Source organism: Zootermopsis nevadensis, unplaced genomic scaffold (genome assembly GCF_977971745.1).
Source record: "Zootermopsis nevadensis isolate Lab colony 2312 unplaced genomic scaffold, Znev_1.0 Znev_ptg000028l, whole genome shotgun sequence".
Lineage (NCBI taxonomy): Eukaryota > Metazoa > Arthropoda > Insecta > Blattodea > Termopsidae > Zootermopsis > Zootermopsis nevadensis.
Window position 1 is genome coordinate 13,027,315 of NW_028259160.1, and position 27,129 is coordinate 13,054,443.

At 40.4% G+C, this 27,129-nt stretch overlaps 1 protein-coding gene across 5 annotated transcripts in view; it reads right to left on the reverse strand.

The window, feature by feature from the left end:
• The window catches only part of Samuel (SAM-motif ubiquitously expressed punctatedly localized protein), a 235,900-nt gene that overhangs the window by 47,593 nt on the left and 161,178 nt on the right, over positions 1-27,129 (reverse strand). For all 5 annotated transcript variants that reach the window (XM_087357656.1, XM_022070106.2, XM_022070107.2 and 2 more), the window contains 2 exons: positions 11,868-12,405; positions 10,285-11,215 (listed from right to left, as the gene is read on the reverse strand). In XM_087357656.1, the coding sequence (XP_087213782.1) occupies positions 10,285-11,215; positions 11,868-12,405 (1,469 nt within the window). The remainder of the gene's footprint in view (positions 1-10,284; positions 11,216-11,867; positions 12,406-27,129) is intronic.

The window sequence follows — 27,129 nt, forward strand, 5'->3', positions numbered from 1 at the left end:
ATCCCTTCTTGCCGAACGACAGACAGTTCAGTAAGCAGGCTGGATGTGTTTTGCACTATTACGGCTGTGGCACCGAACAGGTCAAACTGAGTGCACGTACGCAAATTGATTTAATTAAACCAATGATACCAGATTTTACCACTATGTAGGCCGACCAAGTACCATTCGTCCTATCCAGTCTAATGTCTTCTGCTTATTGCAGCTTAAACACGGCCTGTACTTACATTTGATGGCAACTTAAAATGGATCGATATGACAAAGCCACAGTACAACTATGATATATGGCGATTTGATCGCGAATTGTAAATGTTTGGAAAAGAGGAAGTGGTGGTGACCTGTGCCAAGGCAGGTCTGGGCTATTATAATAGAATTTGGTTGCAGGAACTGAGTAAAGCCATGAAAAACTTCAGTTAGCAGAGTACGAAATTGGTACCTCCAAAGTAAAAATTCACAGCGTTACCGCTACACTAACCGGCTCGATGATTTAAAACGAAAAACACAGTAATTCTCTGCGCTTAAGAAAACTGTCTTAAGCTTGTGTGGAGATCACTGTGGATTTTCGACGTGATCGATCAACTACTGGTCAAATATTCTTTTGCCTTAGGAAAGGCTTCGTTGCATATGATAATTAAGCACGTATGATCCTATTTAATACGTGAAGTTTTGTATAATCCAATTATATTATTTCTTAAATATACGAATATTATTATCATGCAATAAAATGTACCCAGACGCATGGTGTCACTACCTACATACCTACAGCCTATCGGAAGTCAGACCTGAATGTTAAATTATTAAACATTTAAGTAGTTGAGGAACATCTTTGCTGCCCATTTACATAACGCAATTTCATGGTTTCTTAATGTTTGACTCGATATTCACGCTCAATTATAATCCAAACTAACTGTACGTTAAACGAGGGGAGGTGGGCAGAAACACGCGAACGCGTGTACTCGTAATCACTGACAGAGTAAGCGACTGTGCTTACGTACGTGTGTGCCCTCAACACACATTAAATTTATACTCTCACACATTGCCCTATATGAAGGCATGCGTATGAGTGACATATGTGACTAACACAGCGTGAAACGGTCACAGATCGATCATTATTTCGTAAGTGAAACCATCCTTTAACTAGATGGACACATCTGATTCCACCTATTGATACTCTGCCTCGTATGTGTCACTTCACGTGTTAATACGTCGACTTATGAAAGTAAACACCCACCCGAAGAAAGTGAGATAAGACTGCTTAGACCAGTTTTGCCCAAGATGGACACACACGAAAATGTGTTATTTACGAGCAGATATATATCCATGGGAAGGGAACGGCGTTCGTTGGAACATGCTTCAATTTCATCACATCACTTACACAGCTCACAAAATATTCTACTCATTTTGTCATGACATGTTTAATCCAAGAAATACTGTGTGTTTATAGTGCACTGCCAAAACGTCCGTAGTAATATCTGCAATCTTTCTGTCTTCCACTTTATTTTGAACCGGCAGTTCAAAACTTTGAAGCTAAAGTTCTTGTAATAATATTTAAAATTTTAGTCCATACCTCGAAAAAAACACATTTCCGCTGTTAGATGCCGACGTTTCGGAGAAACATGCTGCCATATGTATTCTACCCATTCCATCCTCTTGTATTAATCATCATCCTAATAATATCTTAATTAGACAAGAGTACACACTTTAAAGCTCTTCATTATGTATTTTTCTCCGGCCTCATATTACTTCATTTCCCTTACGTACAAATATTGTTAGTATTATTTCCAAACACTCTCAGCCTATGTTATTCTTCTTTTACACCCATAGGCTTGTAACACAACTGAAAAAGAAACGGGTTAAACATTCTTGAACACCCTGTAGATGCAAACTATCATTTGCAACACACGATGCTACATTACAAACGAGATGACTGACACATCTGGGTTACTTTATGGCTCCTCCGTGATTTGCCATTAGCTGGAGAAGTCGGTTGATTGAACGCATTTGTTAACTGAGGGGGGAGTCCACTTACCGCTTCGTTTGGACCGATAATATTCGTGATATGGAAGGAAAAGTAGCCCCTTACACCTACTACCATGCATTACCCATCTTAATTTCGGTCTCGTAGCTTACACACGTACGTGACATGACGTCAAAATTTCCACCACGAAGCCCGCGTTTTTGTGATTGTCCAACTCACTCACCTGAACAAGAACAGGGTCACTTGTGGATACCTGTCGATACACTTTTTCTTCTTTCTGAGGTTTAGGAGGCGTTGATAAATGCTGCGAATGTTTTGAAGTATCGAAGCGACTTCACAAAGCGTGACCGCGTTCTTCATACCTCTACTGCATTTCACTTTTCGTCCGCCGTCGCTGCAAAACCTCTACTTTCCATTCGATTCCTACCTCCAACTTCTTATTAATTTTTATTCTAATTAACTCAATGAAGCAGAACATTTAATGAGAAGGTGATAGTTGCTCACCTGTACGACTTTTATGGACACCTGTTCAGAAATAATCAAACTTATAAAATCGATTTGTTGTGAGAAAGCGGCTAATAATAATATAATATGTTTGCCCTTTGTAGGAAAATGCCAAATACGCATGGTTGGCCATTATAAGAAATTCTAAAAAAGAATAAAAATTGAACATGTTCGTTTCTTTCATACAAACCTCAGAATGAGTCCTCCACATATTTATACCCTACATCCAATGTTCACAAGGGAATAGATTAGAAACTCAAGCGAAAATTTCAGTAACTCTTTAACATGTTGCAATTTCAGAACAAGACAATTACAGTAAAACCCCTCTAGTTGGACACCCCTATATCCTGGACACCCCTTTATATTGGACACTTTTAATTGGAACCGGTGAATATCCTATAATTTTACATGTCCACAATACCCTATATCTTGGACACCCCTTTATCATGGAACTTGGAACACCCCTTTTGTTGTAAGTTGGACAGGTTCATGCACTTAACTTCGATGCTTTTCAGGGAAAGTTTTTCAGTTACATATTTTGTTATTTTGAATTTCTGACTGATGAATGCCTCCTCTCTGGAGGATTATCTTATGGACATTGAAGCCATCATTGGAATGCATTGCAAGTGTTTAACTATTCTTTTGCTGAACCCTTAACTGGACTACAGTATCGCAGAAGACACAGACAGTGCTTGCATTTGAGTTCAGACTGTGTTAACAGAAATGGAATTTTTGTTTTTGCGATGGGGAAGCGAAAATTAATGGAATTAACTTTAGAAAATGTTATTGAGGCTGGGGTGTAATGTGCAATGCATGGGAGTGGGCTTCAAAAGATTATTATTAATACTTTTGTCATTAATTCTTAATTTAAGTAAGCCTACAGCAGTTCGTGTATGTAAGTAAATAGACTATATTGTCATTAGACCACAATCTGATATTTCTCTTTCCCTCTATCTTGGACACCTCCTTAAGTTGGACACATTTTCGTGGAACCACAAGTGTCCAACTTAGAGAGGTTTTACTGTATTTGTCCAGGCTTCACTAAGCCATGCTGAATTCACTTGACGTTTACGTGCGCTGGCTGACACGACAGAGATCAAGGCCACGGTCCAAGGTTTGCAAACAGCCTCAGGGTAAACGCAGTTTAGAAGAACTTGTATTAGGCTCATGTATAAGCTTGCGGATTCAGCATAAGACCTACAGATATGGAGGGTAGCTAGGAATACGTTGAACGAGCAGTCGCGGACAGCCAACAAACCTCAAGACCACAAACGTCTCCTTCCGAATCCTTACGTAGCCAACATTCGCGATGCTCTTTTATTTCAGCCTGCACTATATAAGTTATATTCTGCAGCTGAAATAGTACCATTAAACAATCTAAGAATCAGATGTGGGTCTGCGAAGACTTCGACGTTGATCTTCAGCCCTGAAGATAGAGACAGTATGTTTCTCCGAAATGTTCAAGGCCAACACTGATAAGCTAAGAATCAATTAAACCAATATATTATGTAAACGCACAATACCAAATCTAAAATTACGTCTGGGTGTTAGTGTTACTCCTAGATGCTGAAATATCGAGACATTCTCAAATGATTTCCAGTGCGTGATGAAGTCAATCAGTTTTGGAGCTTGTACCTGGCACATAAGAAACCATCAATTATAAGAGACTGCACATATCAGAGCGAAGTCGTGCTGACATACGTAATGTAGGATGCACAGACAATTTAAGGTCGTCCTGAAAGCCAGAATGAAAGTTTACCTCAAGATTAACCTCTGCATCACGCGTTCTTTACACTAGAATCACATTACGAAATCTTAGCAAGATCATCACAATCAATTAAACGAAGAAGAAGCTTTCTAAATCACCCACTGAACCTTAACAGATGCATTTTTTCACCTGTTTAAAAAATAATCAATAGATTGCCTGGAGTCTTCTGAGGGTTGTTATTACTTCATATATCTTAACCAATTTTGACAGGATCGTGATATTTTCACAGATGAAGAAATTAGAATAATCACGAATAATATTTCATGGCGGAGAAGTTATGAAATAAATGATCATGAAGACGATAATGCTACTGCGCAAGGACTCCAGTACAGACACGTATGATTCCACGGGCAAAAGTGGACTAACAGATGCTAGAGATTCATCCTAAAAACCACTTGCTCTATAACAGATTTTAATATGATGTTAAGGTTGGAACGCCGAAGTATGCTTGTTCACTTGTTCAGTTAATGATGTCACATCAATTACTAAATTTATTCAGCTACAAATAAGAAGTGGCAGGGCGGTAGTTAGCAATGCGTTGGTAAGGGTGCTGAAGACTTCGCGGTATATTTAACGATATTTTCTAAACTGTATACTAACACAACAGCACTTCTTTGTTTGAGGACATGACTGCCACAGATTGTATCATCACAAGACAACACATAGAAATACGTAGAAATATATGTGTCTCGAGAGGGACTCAAACTCATGACTACAGTGATTGAGGCAACTAGATAAAACTGTGGGTCTTGTTAGTCCGGCTAACGTTGTGGAAAAGCAAACGCACTCACGTGAAGACTACACGCCACGCACCGGTGTTGGACAAGTTGCTGCATCTACACGGCGAATGGCATCTTTTCTATTTCATGCCACCAATGTAAAGTTCACATTTCTTGTAAGATTTGAGGTTTTCACAGCGGTGAGTATGAAGATTTCTGTCTTCTGGGTTGTTGCGCTGTGTAGTATGGTAGATGTTTACCAACGTTTCAGAGGTCATACTCCCTCCATCATCAGGGCGATTAATCACCTTAATGATGGAGGCAGCAAAGACCTCTGAAACGAGGATGGCTGTCTTCTGGGTTGTAGGACCTCAAAACACTGAAAACTTCTACCAGAATACACGGCGAAGAACCAGTATCTTGTATGAAAACAGAAGTTCGGTACATTGGAAGAAGTCCCGCGGCTTACGACACGTGGCCCTACTTTCACCTGTTGCATTGAGGCTGTCCCGTCGCTCTGTATGCTGCACATGCATCACCAGCCTCCACACATCGTGATCTGCGCATCCAGAGCGCTGCCCACACTTGATCGTCTCAGCGTGACTGATATCAGTTTGGCAACCGCATCAAATTACAACAAATCTTATTTATTAATTAGTATCAGAGTAGAAAGCCAATCTCAGTACTTCGACCGAATTATTACCAGCGCCGGAAGATCCCAAGTCCCTCGGAACATCTAAATTTACTTCTAAATTGTGAAATGACGTTTAGGAGTTTAAGTCCTCGGATTGACTCTCGATGAGATTACTGAGTCTCCTGAAATTATTTACATTTTTTCATTCCTTCAAGGCAAGTTATGGGATGGATATAATAGTCAACTTCCATACATTTAAAAGTAACTTGTGACTTCTTCCAAGTTTAGTAGTTACGAGGTTGAAAAAGCTTTGTTAAATAAGAGAATAATGAGTCCAGGAATGTGAAATTTGATATAGATATGGATAATAACAATAATAACGTATCTCATATTAAACATTTTTGTGGTTCATCAATTGAAAAGACAAAAGTATTGGAAACCAGCCCTTGCAGAAATTCTGTGCCGAGAGATAAAACCTTACGTATTAATTTACACTAGCTTCTCTACACACAGGGAAACATTTAAATGAAATAGAACATCATAAGATCCTTTTGGAACTTCTTTAGTCGTAGCTTTACTGCACGAGTTAAGATAAAAAAAAGCAGCAACACGAACTTGCGGGAAATTACACAAACTGCGAAGCTGCCATCACGTGGCTCAATCAATCAACACGTTTCTAGCACCCACACACCTGCTTTCTCCTGTCTTAAACACGTTCAGGGCTCCCGGGTTACGAACGGTGTCAGTAAAATGTTCGTCTCAGAGAACAGACAGCGGATGAAGAGACCGATGTTGTCACGATGTACGCTTCACATTCAGAAGGTCCTTCGTTCGTATTTCGTATGGATTACCGAAAATCTTGGCAACTTATTTCTTAGTTTTCTTCAGAACCTCCAGGAAAAGCTAATACCATGAATATACATTTATAGAAGCTGTTATGTAAACATTCGGAAATCCACTTCGACTCAGATTACTTAAAGCCAGCCTGCAGCCCTTAAGAACTACCTCTCGTGGCCTCTCACTGACTACTGAACTCATGGGTGCTTCAGAAGTGGGAGACTGACTGGTGTTTCCGTTGCTTTCAACGTATCAGAATGAACTTTGCTTCAAGGACACCATATAGAAGGTCAATGACATTTGGGGAAGATTAATCAACACCAGAAGGTCTTCCTTGAGCAGGTGATGCCCATTCGCCTGGTAATTTTATCTGTTTATGGTGAATTTGACGATATTTTCGATGTATCATATTATATACCATCGATTGGTAGAATTAGTGACAAATAGTATTGCAATTATATGTAAGGACGCAGTCATTGAGTAATTTACGATGTTATCCCGGAATCTGCTTCTAGGGACTGGTAAAACCACGAAAAACTTCAGGAAGGAGAACCCGTCTCCGGCCCATCATTTAAACCCAGGATCTCCTGATTACGAAGCAGGAATTCTAACCACTCTACGTTTAGTCCACCTGGTTATGAAAGAACCTTTCCATTAATGTTGGTCATTAAACCTGACATTGCAACGGTCTTAGCCATCCAGTCAATTAAAATACTGGAGACTGATTTTGTATACAACCACGTCTGAATTAAATTAAATGCATTACAATAATTCGAAATATCTATAATTTTTGATCTCGTCTTTTTTTTGTATATGTATATTACTTGCGCAAAACGAAGACTTTTCTCAACAAGAGTTTAATTATAAATTTCTAACTTCCTGCCCGCTCATGAAAGTATAACTAATTTATTCTATTCGATTTTCTTTAAACATAAACATTTTCCCTTCAAACGAAACCTGACTTTTTCTTTTGGTCTATTTTATCTCGATGATAAGCCTAAACAAAACCAAATACGTTAAATGACTCTTACAGGCGAACGAGTACACAAAGCAGAATAAGTGCTGACCTCGAACACTCAAATGCCATCACGAACAACAGAAAACGGGAACTCCAGGCTCATGGACGGTGCTGATCGCTAATTGCTTCACATATTCCAAAACAATAGAACCTCAAAGGTGCACCTAACATCGATGGGGCATGGGTACTGAAAGCGATGGATTCGTTCATCACAGGTCACCTGACGTCATCAGAGTCGACGGCCGTTAAGGAAATACAAACATTAATGCCACTTTATAAAAGCAGCGATGTCTGAATCGAATTGAAAAACACTCTGTATCACTTCGTCATTCCACGACAAACCGCTCGGCAGCAGATGCATCGTTTACAAAGTGATTTATTTAAGCTTTCGGCCTCGCTTCGTGAGTGCCAGATTGTCGCTTCACAATGTAGGACGTATGCCAACCCAGGACTACGCAAACCATCAGAGCAAAATGGCTGCCACAGATTTTAATTCTTTGTCAGTGAGGTTATGACTCTGCTTGTTCAATCCGATGTCTTATTCCCTCCATACTTAACGAACCGAGGCCTAGGTTAGCCTCGTTTTCAAATTCTTTACCGTCTGACGCAGTGATTCTACAGGCTTGAATTTATTCACCATTACCAGTGGATCCCTGATTGACTGACTGAATGACTAAGTCCTCTCTCTCTCCCTCATGAATATGTAATATCTGTTGTCATACTGGGCTGAAATGTGATTCGTGGTTCCGAAGCAAGTATGGAACACGGTGAGTAAAAATAATAAATTTGATATTTGACGTTTGCAATGAGGAATATATGTACCGTCGGATGTCCTTCGCGTGTATTTATTAACTTGGCTTTCACATTAGCATAAGATATGAAGATGAAAGGGAGATTTTTCAGAACTAGATCGTGCAGTCGAATGACGAAGGAGGTTACTTTCTGTCGGTTATTTCCGTGTCAAGTCGAAGTATTCAACTAAGTACATGCCTTATGACAGGGTTTCTTAACCAGTGATCCACGGCCGGGTACCAGTCCTTGGGTAAAATACACAATTCTACAAATTCTAATTTACATATTTTGCCACATAGAAAGATTTCTGTTTTGTTAAAACTGGCTACATTCCTTTTAACGACGAAACAGTTCAGGAGTTACGTCTACCCCTACAGAACTGCACATAACGTGTATGAATACAAAGCCGTATAGAATAAGGGTATAAGTACATTAACACATTTCCTCTCCCCTTCTGCACCTGCCAAAAATTGAGAAAAAGGTTAAGAAGTTTTGGAGTCAGAAGCTGCATCTCAGAACTGAAGAGGAGGACGGTTTCACAACCACCAAATCCTCTTACATTTTAATACTACATACAGGCCTTATGAATTATTACATCATAAATAAAAGAAGCTATGCATGGTAATAAGTTTTTAATTAGATTTGTAGGCTGCTCCTAGGTCATTATACAAGTTCCACTCTGGGTTTAATTGTAGATTGTATGCGTACGTCATCTGATTCCCTTCTTGTCTCCAAACTGAGCGGTACGTTTTGATCTCGTCAGCCATGTTTGTACTTTTAAATTTGCTGCTGCATTAATTTTGCAATAAATCCTGTAATACTACTTAAGAGTATAATTCTAAAACATCACACGGAAGGGTGCGGAAGCCTAGCAGATATGGCTGGGTGGCGTGAACGTCTTCATCGAGGTCTGTGGACCGACAAGTGTCCCGTTTCCTAGAGCCTTAAATGTGTCTGAAACACACGTAAAGGGACTGTCTAGGGGCCGGGGGATATTTTATAAGACAGTTAAAACATGCAAGATTTTGGCAATATGAAAGGTAAGGAAGATACTACGAAATCGTGACCACCCACGGTTTTTATTTGCCGTCCTAACAGCTTAAAACTGATATTTATTGTTATTATTCACACCTCACCATATTTCGTCACTCAATTTGCACCTCCTCACCTTCATGTCGCAGTGTTTGTCTTAAAAATCACAAGACCCTATTGGTTCCGCCACATGCTAACCATAACACACCACAAAGCACCACGTTTGAGCAGCCTGCTTCGAATTCTCGAGTTCCCGGATTCAAATCCCGACACAGACAGTGACATGTCCCGTTTAATTTCAAGCGCCCTTGATTATCATGGATTTTTCTAGTGAAATATTCTAAACAAACGCTGACCAGCAGTGCAATAAAACAGTCCGTTTTTCCTGGTTCAAATACACGTTAATTTTGACAGTGGTCTTCTGGGTTGTTGCGCCCTGCAGTTATTTTGGCTCTATATAGAAGTTTCGGGAGACAATTCTGCCTCCGTCTGCAGGGATGAACATGGGGGTAACGCATTCCTCAGAAACGACAGCATACAAAAAATAATAGACATTATATGGAGCAAATACTCGTAAGACCACTATCCTAGGCGTTCAGATATTTCGATTTTCGGTCCTGAGATGCCTAATAGAATTACGTCTTTAGTTTTTAAGATTCATTTGGCTTAGATTTTTAACTATTGCAGCCTGATCAATCTGATGTAATTACTTCGAGCATTCTTCATCCACCAATTACTGATATAAGTCGCACGGCGATGTAATAATTGTATCAGGGGAACCAGAAGTATCAGTGGGTGCTTAATATATTATACAGTGCAATAAATAAGTTGTGCAGTTTAAAAAGCTTTCATGAAATTCCAAATTACCTGAATTAATAATATTGGCCTGATATATCAAGGTATTCAAACCGAACTTTGAACTGTTACGATCGTCATTTGCAAAATACACGTCGCTCACGACCGCTGTGTAAAATGATGCGGCGAACAAGAGAATCTCAAACTTACCGGTGCATATTCGGCGCAGATGTCAATGGACGCGACGAAACTGCACACATCCTCAACACTCCACTGCGCCATGGCTTGAGGGTCGCCACCCGAAGAACACGCCCTGTCCGCCGAACACATGGATAGACACGGCAGGTTCCTTCCCAAAACGTGCTGTTGACTCGCTGTCGCGGACGCCGAAGTCACGGTGGACGACGGTAACAACCTCGGGCTACTCCCGGCAGAACTACCGCCATTATTTCTCACCGGAGGCTTGGGCGAGACACTTCCAGTCCTTTTTCCAAGCCTCTCTTTCGTAGTCCTCAACGCATCAACCATCGGCACATGAAGTAAAGAGTCACTGTTTAGGAATATAGTCTCACTAGCACCACCAGCACCCTTGTTAGTCCGTGATCTCTTATACGTAGGGATGGACCCAGAAGAAAGATCGAGGGGGCTGCTTTCGGAGGGCGACGGCCTCTTGTTAGCGCCCTTCAGGTAATTCTCAAGCTGAGACGCGTTGTGTGCACTGGCTGTTCGCACCATGCTGAGGAGAGCCTGGGTTGAGCTCATGTCTATGAGGGGAGGGAATATGGGGGTGTTGCTACTCGCAGCAGTGCTGAACGGGTTCGCACCAAAATTGGCTGCGGCGGCAGCATACAAGGCTTGCTGAGCTTCCACCGACGAAGAGACGGGTTTTTTCAGATGGTTCATGTCTATAATACACTCTTTTGAAGACGCAGAAGTACCACCGATGGAGTTACCCGATGTCGTAGACGCACTATTACTGTTCGCCGTCGTACTGTTATTCTTCTGATGACCCGGAGATGGCATCGTCGCAGTTCCAAGGGGTGTCATCAGGCTCACGAAAGAAGTGGCGCCGGTCTTAAATGGTGTGAATCGAGGATCCAAACCCACAGGGAAACCATTTCTGGTAGGCGAGCTGAAGTAGCTGTAAAAAGAAACAGGCGAGTATTTGTTTTATATCAACGTAAGAAGCGGTTAAAGCTCCAAGCAGACTGATCAACGTTCACATAAATGAAAGTAGTATGCCCACCATTATCAATAATTTAGATCGTGGGTTCTTCTCGAGTATGAGCTGTCGTTTGTCTTCATATGGGCCAAAAGTCCTAATATTATTTGTTTAAATGTATCTGTATAGGTATTCTTACAACAACAACAACCCATCCACTGATTCATTTTTAATGTTAACACATACCAGAGATCGCCATCGTCATTCCCGAGGGCACCTTGGTACCCTGAGAAGGCTTTCCGCGTGTCTAGTGAATCCCGCCCCAGATTCAGATCAGTAACCCTATTAATAACTTCATAAGAAGCAGTTCAGAATAAATATAAAAAATTGTATTAATAATAATGTTACTTTAATGCTCTTCGGCATATCTGCAAAACAATTTAAGGAAATCCATATAAATAATTTAATACGAACATGGCTGTCATCTGGGTTTTACCATACTATACGGCGCTACAACCCAGAAGACAGCCATCTTCGTACTCACGGCTGTGAGAACCTCAAATCCAACCAAGTACATTCTTATTCTCGTTATGCTCTGGGACCCGTGGTGTGCTGGTGGGTGGTTACTTACTCGTTCGGGTTGGCGTTGTTGTACTTCGCTGCGAGGCTCCGCATGAAGTCGCTGTAATTGCGACTCATCATCTGTTCCATATGTTTGAATTGCCCCGCGGAAGAAGACGACGGGCTTGCCGCTCTCTCAGCAGTCAGGGCTCCTGGAGGGGTTCCGGGGTACGACGAGGACGGGGTCGCACTTCTGGAAGACGAACTATTGTTGTCGGGCGTGTTTGAGGTCGCATTGCCGGGTCCACCTCCCGTAACAATGGTCGTGGCGGTGGGGGCCGTAGCAGACGTTGTTGTTGAGGGACTCAGCCTTTCGGTTTTCACGGAGGGATTGTTGTTGTTGTTGTTATGGTGGTGGTGGTGTTCCGTCGTGTTGGAGGCGCCATTCATGGTGGCCGTAGCACCGTTGTCCCTCGATACTGTTGCGCCACGACGCTTTCCCCGAGGCTTGGCTGACGCCACAGCGGCGGATGCTGCACTTGCAGGTACTTGCTGGTGGTGAAGATCGGTTACAACCGGCACAGTCTCGGAGTCTCCCTGACCTTCCCCTAGAACAACCAAAGAATGAAGCCAACTGAATAAACCATTTTAATTGTTTATTCCGTACAATATTTGCTTCACTAAACATTCCAAAGGCGGTTTAAAAAAGTGACCTAATGTGACTGATAATATATTACGTGTTGGTAAATTTATTGTCTGTGGCGTATATCCTGATCTGCGGCCTTGTCGAAAGAGAACAGAAAGATAACAGTTTTTTGAATGAGAAAAGAAGAATTTTAATCAACGACATATAGAGATGCATCACGGTTTTGAAAACACATGACCTTGAGTGCGCAGAAGTTGAAAATGTCGGACGCTACAGCTGCGTGCGCGAAGCTGAAGGCCATGTCAAAACATAGAGCAAATTCCCTATTCATGTGTTTCGCACTGTTATGTTTCAGTTCATAACTCCATGAACACTTTAATGCGAATGATCTTAAAGAAATGCAGATTCACTCAAGTGTTTAATGTATCGAATGTAATGAAAGTTGCAATGCCACTGAGCTTGGTACTGTTAGTTTACCGTGACATCTGTACACTTAACATGCATATTCTTGCGTCGTCATGGCATTTAGTTGGTTGCCTCTTGAAGCGGCAAGCCACGAAGCAGGCAGCAACACCAATACCAATATAATAACATAAATACTGCATGGGGCATTCAACTTCTGACACTACTTCATATGCTCCTGATTTATGTACACAAAATTGTCTAGTCTCCTCCTCCTCAAGAGGACGGCACAGCAATTCGGCAAATATTGTTGTTAACAATTGATTTGTTATAAGCTTAATGCATTCTGCCGAAGGAGTACTTTTCTTTGGCCAGGAATGAACACACACTGAACAAAAAAAAACATGGAAGGATTTTTCATCTTATTTGCTTAGGAATAAAATCTTAAGTTTTTATTCGAAGAAAAACAAAGCCCGACAGAGACGCAGGAATGAAGTTGTGAGACCTGGTCTAACTCTTTAAATACTTGACCAACAGTAATCAAATTTATAAGCAAACGTTTAGCACACACGCTAATAAAATTAATAATATCCTTTCTTAAAGGTCACAAATCCTACATGTAGCTTCGGCTGCTAAGTGTAAACAAATAACTTTGTGCCTTTTGTTTAATGAAGGAACTGAACCGGTGGCGTACTGTCAAAGAACACAGCGCAAAATACTTAAGACGAGGATCTGCTGATGCCGTAAATTACGAATTGGGAAGAGGAACCCATCACCAGCTGTAGGGGGACGAAAGGAATGGTTATGAAACAACGTTTTTCTTTTTTTTACCAAAAAATTTCCCGTCAAGAATGACGGGAAAATCTGAATCAATGCTTAAAAACAAACTTATATCGAAATAGATGGCTGTCTTCTGGGTTGTAGCGCCGTGTCGTCTGGAATAGAAGTTTTCCAACGTTTGAGGGGTCATTGCTGCCCTGATGATGGAAGCAGCATGGTTTCCTCAAGTCACCTCCAAGCAAATGCCAAGAATACCTAAAAAGGGCTTGCTTTCAGATCCATGCCAACATTATCATCATTCTTAATCATTTTTCCAGCTTTTTGAAACTGTAATTTCTGTAATAGGCACTGAAGAGAATATAAAACACGTATCACGTATAACAATAAAAGTAACAATTTTACGAGCTGTAGTGTTTGAACAGTTTTAAATTCCAGTTGATTTTCATGCCATATTAGTGGAAGTAAGGAAGTCACGAGGTAAAGAATAAGTGTTTGTTCTTTGTTAAACATTCTGCAGGTAATAAAAATTGTTGTAAAATTATAACAAAAGGCTTCTATGAAATGAACATGAATTAGCATAGACCTATGTCTAAAAAAATGTTGAAGGGTGGTAGGATTCCATATTTCACGTCAACTATACAGTCTAACTACGCTGTTCCAACAAGTGCGTTTGTTACAACATGTGTTTCACTATTTTGGGAGTTAGGAACTACTGCCATAGATCTATTCTCTTGGACTCCCCCCCACGGGTCCATGGTACGCAGTGTGGGAACACTAATGTAACTCAGTTTATTGTCACACACCTTCAATGATAGAACAACATAAAATGTGAAACAATGTTTGTTAAAAATCATATAAATATATTAATTTATAATAGAATGTAAAAAAGACATACCCATTTTACGTATACTGTTGTCATATCGAATATTAAATAAATATATTAGGTATTAAGAATCCTTGTTAAATGTCCCACTAATAAGCACCTTCCATAATTCTTTGACCGCCACGGTGGTCTAGCGGTTAGAACGCTGGCCTTGTAATCCCGGGGTCCCGGGTTCGATTCCCGGCGGTGCCCGAATTTATAACTTGTTTGGGCAAGGCCGTGGTCTAGGCCAGTGGTATTCAACCTGGGGTAAGCGAAGACATCTTAAGGGGTACGTTAAATTTAAAAAAATATTATTTTATGATAAGCACTGAATAATCAGGGCCAGATTTAATACATTATTTTGTATGTAATTTATTTAATTTATTTTAGATGTAGATTATATACTATGTATAACTTGAATTATACACCAACAACTTTGGGGGTACAAAGTTGAAGAGAAATTATATCTGTGGGTACGCGAACAAAAAAGGTTGAATACCACTGGTCTAGGCAACACGGAGTTTTCCTCCGGGGCTTCCCCGGTTTCTCCGTGGCATCCCAACAAATACTCCTTGAAGAAGGTAATGGCAAACCACTTCTGTATCACCTGCCTAAAAAACTTATATGAACAGGTCCCAGTCCGAGAAAAGGACGGAAGGATCCTGTTCATATGTCGCCAATCTCCTATAAAGGAGACGGCGTAATAAAGAAGAAGAAGATAATTCTTCGATTTTATTGTACTTTTTCAAAGCCAGGATATAATACCGAAATGCTTTGTTACTGGCGCAGGTGTTATTCCAGAACAATGGATTGTTGTGTTGGAGACATCGGCCTCCGCTTGTTGGCTAGCTTAATTAAGATGCGGTACATGGACCAGGACGCCTGTCGACAGGTAACAGGTACATTCTTGGCAAGCAGGAAGGAAGGACAGACGTGAGCAAAGAGGAGGGACAACGCGGCATGAAGAGGCGCGGCGAGGAGAGGAAAGAGGGTTGGAGGACACTCCATTTGTCCTCTGACGATAGAACACAGGAAACTTCTCACTGACACAAGCGACACACAATTCTCGCAGCTTTATTACGGCGTTTGCTTCTAAAGAACTTATCGACTAGCTTCAAAGTTGGAAAACTCACACTTAACAGGTTTCTTCTGCGACAGAGTTCCGAATTTCCACTGTTCGAATGCAGGCCAAATAATGGGATACCTGGTTATCGGGATTTCTTCATTCGTGACCTATTTCGGAATGTGGAAGACAGAACAGCTCAGTCGAAGTGTAACTGGCGTACGGGTGAGACAACCGGGTTTGATTCAAGCAAGGAAAGAAGAGTGTTTCTCGCCGTCACCACATTCTCCTATCGAATGGGCACCTGGTTCAAATGTTTCCAAACAGGCCTATTATGAATCGGCGTTCTACCTTCAGAGACGGGAAAAACGTTGCTTTAAAACAAAAACACGGGCAGAATTAGGACTCATATTATTAAAAACTAAATTCATATAGTTAAAGGTAAGAACAGATTTTTTTTTATAAAGTTACTATTCAGATCACCTAAAATATCAACCAAATTAAGTATGACCACTTATATTAATCACATTAAATTCCCCCAATACTGCATAAATCTATAATTTAATCAAACGCAGATCAGCTAAACCCCCTGTTTAATGCGTAGATATGGGCTAAATGGTCATACTACTAAACGTTATCTTATTACAGGAGACGAAGCAGAGGCTATGAACATGTGAAGCTATAAATTCACTTCCCCATACTTCTGTCACATGACGTGGATTGTTTAAGCAAAGTAACAACTTTATCTTTTATGTAATTTGTGGTTCATTCTGAAAATGACCCTACATTTTCTTTACTTGTTCCTTTCTTTTCTGTCCTTCGTCCTTCATTACCCTAAGAGAGACCCAGTGAACCCGTGGGAAACGTTAACTATAGCCATCAAAATGGACGACGTTCCAGAGAGAAAAAATTGTAAAAGAAGAAGCCAGTCAAAATCTATTCGCGTTATGCTGGTCTCTTCTGGAACATGGCCGCAGCGGTTTGACGTACTGGTGACATTCCTAAGCATCCCTCAGACTCAACCTCATGCCATTGTTCTCATGTCAAAAGTGTTTCGTGGCCTTTAGCTACTGTGCGTGTCGTCTAGAACAGCGACCGTGACTGCAGGACAGGAATGCAATATTTAGATAACAATATCACATACAAGAACCCTTTTATGGCGTTTAGAAGTGCAGGTTTAATAGCGTGGCTAACACAGAAGCACGAGCGGGAATAAGAGACGATTTATTTAATGTATAAATTTATAACCCAGTACAACAAACTGAGACTATGGTGAGGGGCGGTTACACGGAGTAAGTTGAATCAAGCGGCAACGCTTCGTGGAGGTGACAGGTTCGAATCTCGAATGGACACCGATTATCTTGGTAACCGACGTTTCGGAAAAACTTTCCGCCTCTGATCTCAAACACAGTGGGGACATCGAATCTCAAGACACTTTGAAACACGACACGACCATTCTCTTCACAAAACTTTCATGTTCACTGAACGTAAACATCGTCTCATATCATCTGATGCTAAACAAGCTCTGCAGTTAGTACAGAAGTGTCAAAATAACAATACATACACAAACTCCACCTAGTTGCCTGTAACCCACAAAACATTGGCTATCACTCATGTACACTGCCTCGTGTAATTTTTACAAAATCTAAGAAAATAATATTGGAGTAACAAAAGCTCTTAATATTTCTCTACCCTGCCAGAATTCACTTTACAAGCTCCTTACTTATCTCTGTTTGTTTTGTTTTATAAAGAGGATTCCTTTCACAAAACTAAATAAATTGTTAGGGCAGCAGAGAAATTCCATCTCCATTGGAGGACTGTTTGATGCTTGCCGACACGACAAGAGAATTCCAGCGGAAATCTTCGCGATAAACGATATTTAAAAAAGATCAGAGCAATGGACAAACGCTGACCTGACGTGATGAGAGAGTAGCACTGAATGTCTTGGACTCCTGAGCACAACTAGCTTAGATTTATGGCTACCAGGGTTGCCACCTTTCCAAACATATTAAAGGTGAATATCATGAGCCACGCATTGTGCTGTTTCACTATTTCCATAAGTAATTTATCTACAAACGAAGACAGGAACCCGTTGAGATTCATCCAAGGATTAATCAAATATATTTAAATCATAACGTAAAAAGAAATCTTCATACTCACCGCTGTGAAAACCTCAAATCTTACATAACGTAAAAGTTAATGATACGTTTATTTCCAAAACATTATTATTCTTATTTATATTGCAACGGTAAACACTTCGTTCATGTATTGTGCTCTTATCTAACAACTGTATTATGTCTTGGTCTTCTTAGAATTCCTCAGAAGAAAAATTTGTCGCAAAAAAGGAATTTAAAACCCGGCAGTTGACAGACATGTGCAATATTCTGCAACCCTTTAAGGCTGAAGCTCGTTTAAATAACATGCAAAGAAAACACAACACTTAACCATTACAAAGATTACCTGGTTAATTATGTGCAGAGAAATAATCCCTGTTTACACTGGAAATATAAAACACATACATACAAAATGCAGCGTTACTGGCTGTTAAAACAGATGGTGCATATAGTTACCACCCGGCTTCAAAGGGTTAATGGACTGATGATGAATAAACGAAAGTGTAAACACTTGAAGAAATAAGCAAAAGAAAAGAAACAATAAGTAAAGAAAGCAAGGGAGCATGAAACAGAGCAAACGGAAAGAATCTAAGATGAGTTTTACTGTGCATGAGATTTATGACGTCATTTGGATCATAAAAAACACAATAGTTAAGATAAGTCCAATGCAGTGCTTTAACCACAAATAAAAACACGACAAATATGTGGAAAGGGACGTACTTCCTGGTATACCGCAAGAAAAATGTTTTATTTACTTCTGTAAGCGAACTGGAGAAATCCAAGGGAGTGTTCAGGAAAGTAAGGAGAAAAGTCTTGAAGCAGTGGGAGCGGGGAAACGAACAAGCTTCGTTGAAACGCTCAGAATGGGTGACCTAATCAAGTTCATACCTTGCATTATATTCCAAGTAGCCTGTCATGATTAATGACAACAGTGACCTTGAGAAAGATTCTAAGCCTTATTTGGAATTACCACAAGAGGGCACTCAGAAGAGAAGATAGGAAAAAAAATGCCACATAAAAGATTTCTTGTCGAGACAGAGGTGAAAGTTCTCCTACTTGGGGTCAAGAATTACAACAGGGGCCAATCTTTAGCATTGACCTATGTGTGCCCCTGGAAAGCACTTTATGATTTGCATTTTCATAGAAATGGCTCTGTTGACAAGCCGAATGAAGAGTTGGCATGTCATTTCGCTTACACTCCCCATTAAATAGTTCGTAAAGGTGGCAGTTACGAGCTGACTTGTAGAAAACATATCCTTGGTGCTCCATTTCTCAAATTACGAAGGCAAGTAAAAATGTAAACGCAAACGTCTGACAGAATAAACACAAGTCATGTGATATAAGTTGTTTTTTACGTAACTGCCCTGTCCTTATGAACGAATTTGGACCGTTTCCCCGATACGTAAAATAAAATGTTTTATTTTGAGTCTCACGCACATCTTGCACCTTTGCACCTTAACCTTAACAAATGCGCTCAGTGACTGTCCAAACTCACAACTTCCAATCTACCGAAATGTAATTCTTCCGTAATTTTCAATACTTTTCACGCAATGTGTGCGTTCTATCAAAGGAGTAATGTTAGACATGTTACAGTCACCACCACTAAAAAATAAACACAAAACCAAGTAGGTGCAAATGGAGGAAAGCTCATATTTTCAGATGCCTCATTTTCGAATGCTGCCAACATCACTTTTGAAGTAAATAATTTTTTATATTTTTCGTTTTTCCCTCGTCACGAAGAAATTTTAATACGCCTTTTGTAAGCAAGAAATTTTCTGCTAATAATTTGCAAGGATACGGAAGAAATATCTCTTGCGATTCAACTAAATATATGGAATATAACACAAAGAATGTGAAGATATTAAATATAATTCTTCGGAGCTACATATTCTTTTACTGCCACAATGTTAGAGAGTAATATGGACATTTACACTTCCCTTGAATATAATTAAAACAATACCTTTCACTACGCACGTGGGATATGTTCAGAATCTAGAGCACTGGAACCTTACAGGAGTAAAGAACCATATTACACGTGTCCACTGACGAATGACGCCATCTTGTACTTTACAACACTACCTGCTATCCTCAAATCATTCTTTATTATCTATTCTTCCCTCCTCCTCACTATACTTCTCCACTGTTATAGGTGACCTCCACTGACCTCACCGACTACCTACTCTGCTCTTATTCGAATTCTGAACTGCTTCCCTCCCTTGATACCTGCCCTGCCCATTCTTCAGCATTCACCTCGCTTTGACCTACGAGGTCACCTAATACTACAGCCTTTCGCGTTCTATAGCGCTTGGACTCCGAAGACTAACTTTGCTCATGTTACTATATCACATGGAATGTTCTTCAGTATGTACGCGGTTCGAGTTCGGCTTTCGGTGTTCAGCCGCGTCGGATGTTGAGAATTATCCAACAATTCGGCAATAAAGCATCGAGAAAGACTTTAACTTCTCACGGCGACGTGTATGAAGATGGTCATCACCTGGGATGTTGCCTGCGTCATCTGGCAGATACCGACCGACGTTTCAAACGATCAATAATTACCAGACAAGACGTCACATCCCAGAAGACGTCGCCGTGAGAACATGAAATCTCACCAGTTTTAAGGTAGCCTACTAAACAAGAATTTGCCAGGAGTGACTAAAGAAAATCACTAAGCACCTTAGACATTTGGCCTTTGGACCGAGAATCAAACAAGGAGTCGTACCAATACGAAACAGGAATGATATCCACCTGATTGTCCCGGGTTATTTAACGACGATGTTTCAGTATTACTATTGCTTGCGTCGAAAGACAGCCTACATAATGGGAATTTCTGAAAAATTTCGAAACAAACTGTCGCGAATAAAATCTTCACGGGCAATCAGCCGCGTCAACTGGTTATCGTAGTAAACCGACGTTTCGGGAACCAACTCTATCCCCATCATCAGGGGTCTGATGGGACTGTCGTGACTTATTTAAGGTATTCTACAAGAGCATTTGCTTCTAAAAACACGGATAAAGCCGAAAAATCGCATAAACGAAAGCCTGCCTTCGGGGTCAAATATCGAATCCGAGAATCCTGAACATGAATGGGCTCTAGCAACACCACCTTTTCGTTCGATCAGCGGATTGTTAAACCTTGCATCTCGCTCCTCGCAGTCCCAATGCAAATGACACTTGGGCGGCAGCAAATCCTCCTACAAACGTCAGCCAAGGATCGCCTCTTGCTTCCAGCCACTGTTGAAGACCGGTTAGTTCGCTGGTCTAATTCTGTTCCTGTCCGTTGTAACATGTCGAACTCACGCACAAATATCCAGCAGCAATGCAGGTAGACCGAGGGCCACGCCACAGATCACAGCACGCGAAGACATCTCTGGCCTCGTTACTACGGCGTCCAGTCACTTGACCCTTTGAAGTCGAAGCTAGTCTCGTAATGTTTAAGAATTCAAAAAAAATAAAACCCTTCTTCATTACAAAGATCAACCAGTTAATGCTGTTTTAAGAAAATAAAAACTGTTTATGCCGAAAACAAAATATATAAAAAATGCAGAGTTACTGATCATTAAAGTGACCTGCTGCTCCGATTTAAAAGGCGAACTGAAGTGTACCCACTGGTAGGAAACCCCGCAAATTATATTTAACCGCCCCCTTCCTAAGAAGTCACCCTAAATAACAACAGAACTTAATGCAGTGACTATAAAATTAGGTAATTTTGTATGTGGAGGGTGAAATGGGTGTATCAATTGACTAGCAGGAATAAGATAAGCATGCAGAAGTGTCATAAAACCTAACTAGAGGAAAAATTTTGGAGACAGGCCTGAGATGGAAGGATAATATTAAAATGCATTTGAAGGAAGTGTGGTGTAAGGGTGTTATTGGATCACACTGATCAGAATCATTGTTCCTGACTTAGTTCACTCACGAAAGAGATGTGCACAACATGTAAAGTTAATTCGAATTCTAATATTTGTATATATTTTTTTTTAAATTAATCTAAGACTTCGAGTAAAGAGTACCACTGTGCTATTCACATATGATTAGTACAGCAAACATAATTCTAAAATACAATTTTATCACATAACTGCAACATTAAATTTCAAATTGTTTACAAAAATTGTGGCAGGGTAGCCTGAATGTAACGGCGGAAATTCTTAATTGAATCTAAAACTTATCTTGAAAGACGTAACTGTGGTTACAAGTCTCCTTTGTCCGCATTTTTGCAGCATAAGCTATAACTCTTTTTTCATATTTCCCTTCCATTCAGTTTGGCTAGCAATTGTTCATTGTCTCGCAAGACGTTCTTCTCGCTACGGCCTAAGGACAGAAACAAAGTCCAGTTATTTATTACAGGAGTTTGATTTGATATCCACACACCTCTAGGTACGATGCTCTTTTGTGCATACGAGTATAATGAATGCCCTTGTAAGCCGTGTATTTGAGTATGGAACAAACAATTTCTTTTTGCTTGATCTCTAACCGATAGCTAGGAAGCGTATGTCAAAATATTTGTATCTCATTTAGTAATATACTTCCTTGCAGAACATTTTATATTCCCTTGAGAAGTAATTGAAACATGCGCAAACTCAATGTCGATTCACATCGTCAAAAACCGATGTTTTACTGACCAAATGGGCTGCTTCATTCCCCCACCCCTCATTACTTATTCGTGTCTTACTTACTTCCATTCTTCCTTGTAACATTCTTAATTTCTTATATACGTTTGCTTTCATTATTTTATTGTTTCTTCCTTTCTATCTTTTTTTTATTTTTCCAGTCGTCTATCCTACGTTTTCTGAAAACATTTTTTTTTTGTGGTCAATATTTTCCTATTTGTAAAAGTAATGTTCCTTCTCAGATAAATTCCAAGATGCAGTCTTCATTTTGCTTCTGGTCACGAACTTCGGCCAATAAATGACCTGTTTCAGCCTCAAGATTGTGACCGTCTATTTGTCTACTAATGGTTTTCCAGATCTTCCGAGTTCCGATGGACAGATGTAGCTATTACAATATTTTATTTTGTCCAATGTATGAGAACAATTAAAAATAAAGTGTTTTATTATTAATATCTAAAAAATCGTTGACGATAGAACCGAAATTTAAGCGGGGTCTCAGGCCGGTATTTTTTGTCTACCCCTGACAGTAATCGTCTACTGTACAGACAGTGCGAAAACCCTGACGCCAGCAGCCTCTGGTAACTGTACATTGTAACGACGAGGGGTTGTGACCTCGCCCTTATCTTCTTCAGTAGGGTCGAAGGCCTCACCTTTAAGGTGTATATAAGTCGTACCTCTCCCTAGAAGAATATCCTACAGTGGAATGTTTTGTGAAGGGCGAATGAAACCAAACCTGGAGGGATCCAGAGTACACCTACGCGGGGATTTGTGCGTGTTTCAGGACGTTTAAGAATCTGAATACATTTTCCACAGACGCGCTATGTCTTACCATAACACAAGTAGGTGAAACTCACTTTGAATGGTGAACTTTTAACTCGCAACACAACGATTAAACACACAAGACTACAATAGTGCAGCAGCATAACCCGAACGATCAGCGAAACTCACGCCAAACCGCCGTAACACACAAACATAAGTTCCATCAACCTTCCATGTTCATAACATGTATCCCTCAGATCAATCTTAATGTTATCATTCCATCACATTCTCCGGCCTTCAATGTCCGTGTGCCAAGCTGTTTCCCCAGTACGACTTTGCATTCCTTTTCTCTCCAGTTCTTTCGCCATGCCCAGCCCATCGTAGTCTTTTAAAATTCAATACCATAAATTCTCGTTATGTACCATCCTAACCTAATTCATACTTCTGATGCTTATGCCACGAAGATGTACAAAGATTGAAAACAAAAAATATAAATAACACCAAAGAGTTAAAAAAGAACTAGCTACAACTTACGCACAGAATAGACAAATTCAACACGGATACCAGAGTCAGACAATGAAATACACAGCACTGGGAGAAGATGGCGAGATCACCCACACCCAGGCGGACAATTCAGAACAGTCTTCCTTGGCTCGTAATGATTCTGCTGATATCTCGAAACTCGTTAAAGTGCTGACACGAGAATTCATTTCGGACCTGCTACGAAGATAATTAAACCCGCTCATAATACCAAATGTAATCTAAAACCGTTAAGTCGTATTGGGTATGTGCCTGCGCCTACAGACGCACGCGACGTTCCCTAAAAGTGCCGATTTCTGCACTTGCGAGGTAAAAGACGATTGAAGTAAGTGGCCTATCATATACAGCGTTATGGATGGACAGCAACATGGGCGACGCGCGCAAGTGTACTCAAACGCCCGAAGACAAAATGGAATAAAAGGATTTGAAGCTGCAGTTAAAAACTTCCTGGATTTAAATCTGTAATCCTTCACTCTCTTGATGTACCAAACTCGGCTATACACGTTGTTTTCCTTGAAACAATAAATACGTAGAAGTGCCCTCTTAGACATGTGCGCACACAAGACTACCCTACGACCAACGATTTTAAAACGGTAGAGGTCACAGCTCAGAGTTGGTTTTCGTAGCTTGGGGAATCTCCCCCCCCCCCCCCCCCCGAGTAGGACAGTGCCAGGGGCAGATCCCTGCTGGAATCTGCTTCAGTCTGTGCAGCGTTGAATAATAGGATGAATAATGAATTCGAAAGGATATGGACGGAAGCGGTCGTGGCCTAATTCAAGATACTTGCCCACATATGCCTGGAGGACAGAGGAATCATCGCTCTAATAACATCTGGCGTAAAGCACAAATGATAACCCTCGACTTTCATGTAATATCATTATTCTTGTAGTCTATATTTGTTAAAACAACGATGCATATGTGGAAAACCAAGCTCTAGTTTGATGAATGTCTAAATAGCCTCTGTAAAAGAGGGCCTACGAACAAACGACGGACAAATGAGCCAGTAGATAGAGCTGATGTGTTGTGCTGAGCAAGAATGTGTCACCAGACATAACGTACCTTACGTAACCAGCATGAGGTCGCCGTGACTACATATTGGTAGTGGCAGAGGTTCGCAACGCGTCCAGGTGACAAGCGAAGTGTCAATTTTGATTAAATGTCACGTGCCTTCTAAATCCAATACATCATTTACATTTTAATTAAAACATTGCTAAAACGTGTTCTTTACAACTGGCATTGCATTCCTCTCGAGATTCATAAACAAAAACATTAAATCCTCAATGGCCGCGCCCATTAAATTCCCAGAACATTACTGTTCATTCTGAAGTTTCCGCAACCGGCGACAGATGAATCTATTTTCGAGTTTGAGCATCGTCGTGTGTTGAGAGTATTAATAAAAAAATCACAAACTTTCTTTCCTGTGATCCCAAACATATTAACGCTGAAGTTGCCAATTACAATGTCTGTCTAAACGTCGGAAGGACTTAACACGCCGATTTTATACAACCATCTCCATATTTAATCAAGTCTTCACGGGCAATCAACAGCCTCAGGCTGCCTTAAATAACCGACGTTTCGAGAGCCGTCTGATGCCAGAGACTTCACTGAATTCAGTCGCCACGAAAGCTGTACAGATCATACGTCTCGTCCATATTCTCAGATGTGCAATGCGGGTTGCTCCTACGCTCAAACAATGTGCCGTGGAGAAGTCAGGGGAAGTAAAGATTTTCATGCACGTTTAAATCTAATTGAAACACATTTCATATGATTATCTATTAAGTACTTGCCGAATTACACAGAGTTTAACGTGTCCCCCCGATTAAAATGACTTCACACTTCTAAATAAAGTGAAAAACTTAGCCACTGACCAAGGAACTTAGGAGAAATAAAACGGATACATGTGTTTACCTAACAAAGAAAAAGCATTGCATATTGTGCTTAGTAGCGGCATCTGACTTTCGACCTGAAAAAGTTTCTGGACATTAATTTTAAGGAATTCGTTTAAATAAAACAGCTAACTGACCGGGATTTATCTCACTTTGCACTTAACCGTGACCCACATGTTCAGTCAGATGAGTTATCTGCTTCTTGATAATGACTGTACTAGACCGAGAGGCCAATGCCAGTAAAAAGAATACCACCGATCCTGCATGAGTTGCAAGAATCCCCTATGGTACACAGACACCACTCTGATTGTTATTAGTGAAATTTCTAAAGGTCCAATTTCAATAGAATCTGCTGACGTTTTCGTTTGTTATATGTTACGTGTACAAACATAGCGCCGCTCGTCTCCGGCTTCCCATTTAGTCGCCATAAAAAAGAAGATGAGCAGTTCCTAACCATTTTTACGCCTTTGTGATATGTGATATAATTTCCATGGGCTGACGTGCACACAGAAGAGTGTACAGTTCTGGATACGTAATATCCATCACTGTCCAGTGTGCTCAGAACTTCAGACTGGAATCAAAAACCATTTGGGTAAGAGACTTTACGTATTTAAATTCCTGTGTAATGCCTCTTTCTATGCTAAGAAGGCTTTAATGTAAAGATTGTCATTACAACAAAGATGCGTAGACGAATTAAATGATATTTATGACAACAAGACGATTGATATAAAGAACAGTTTTTGTTAACAGAATTTTCGAAAGCACACTCGCAAATTAAATTCGTATTTTGAAATTTACTAGACATTCTGACATACGAAACAATTCAGGAAACAAGAAGTATGATAAATGTGGAGACGGTCACAGAGTTTTCACTTCTGATGGCAGAAATTTAACACACTGGCGAGACTTCAAACACTTAGATTTTTTAAAATCTTTCAACCGACAAAACAAATAAAGAACAAAGAATTTAACTGTGACGACCACGCATATATTTACAACTGTGGAATAAGTGTTTACCGTATTATAAAGAAGTAATTTTTACAAAAACCGCATACTTTTGTTTCCTCGTTAATATCGCCGATACGATATTCAGAGCGACAATATATTGAATTACACCCTTAATAACCGAGTTATATTCAAAAACTTACGGGTTCTTTCAACGGATATTTGAGTTTCCTTTGAAGTCACCTCAACAGCTCTCAGATCATCGTCTTCGCTCTCACCATCGGCTACACCCGAAATATTCCTCGTCAACCTCACAATGTCCTCGATAGTCCTTTCTGAAGACACTGGTCCTTCGCCATCCACTTTAAGGAATTCTTCTGCAGCCAAATGTATTCCTGCTTCAGTTAGTGGAAGATCTCCCATTGTAGGCCGTAGCTCATGAATTTGATAAACTTCTGTCTGACCATAGTACACGCCTTTGACAAGTCCAGTGCGTGCCCAGCAGTTAACGATTGTTTCTGAAGAAACTTCGTCCCATGCAAGTTTTATTAAATAAAGTGCATCGTTCAGGGACACCTGAATGGTGTTCTCTGCTATCTTCCTCGCCTCGTGTCGCCTGTAGTGTGTTTTGAAACTTTTGATAATGCCAGCATCCAGAGGCTGTAAGGAGCGAGGTAGGAATTCGAGTCTTACGTTGCTAAGATTCGTGGCTTTGTGAAAAGGAG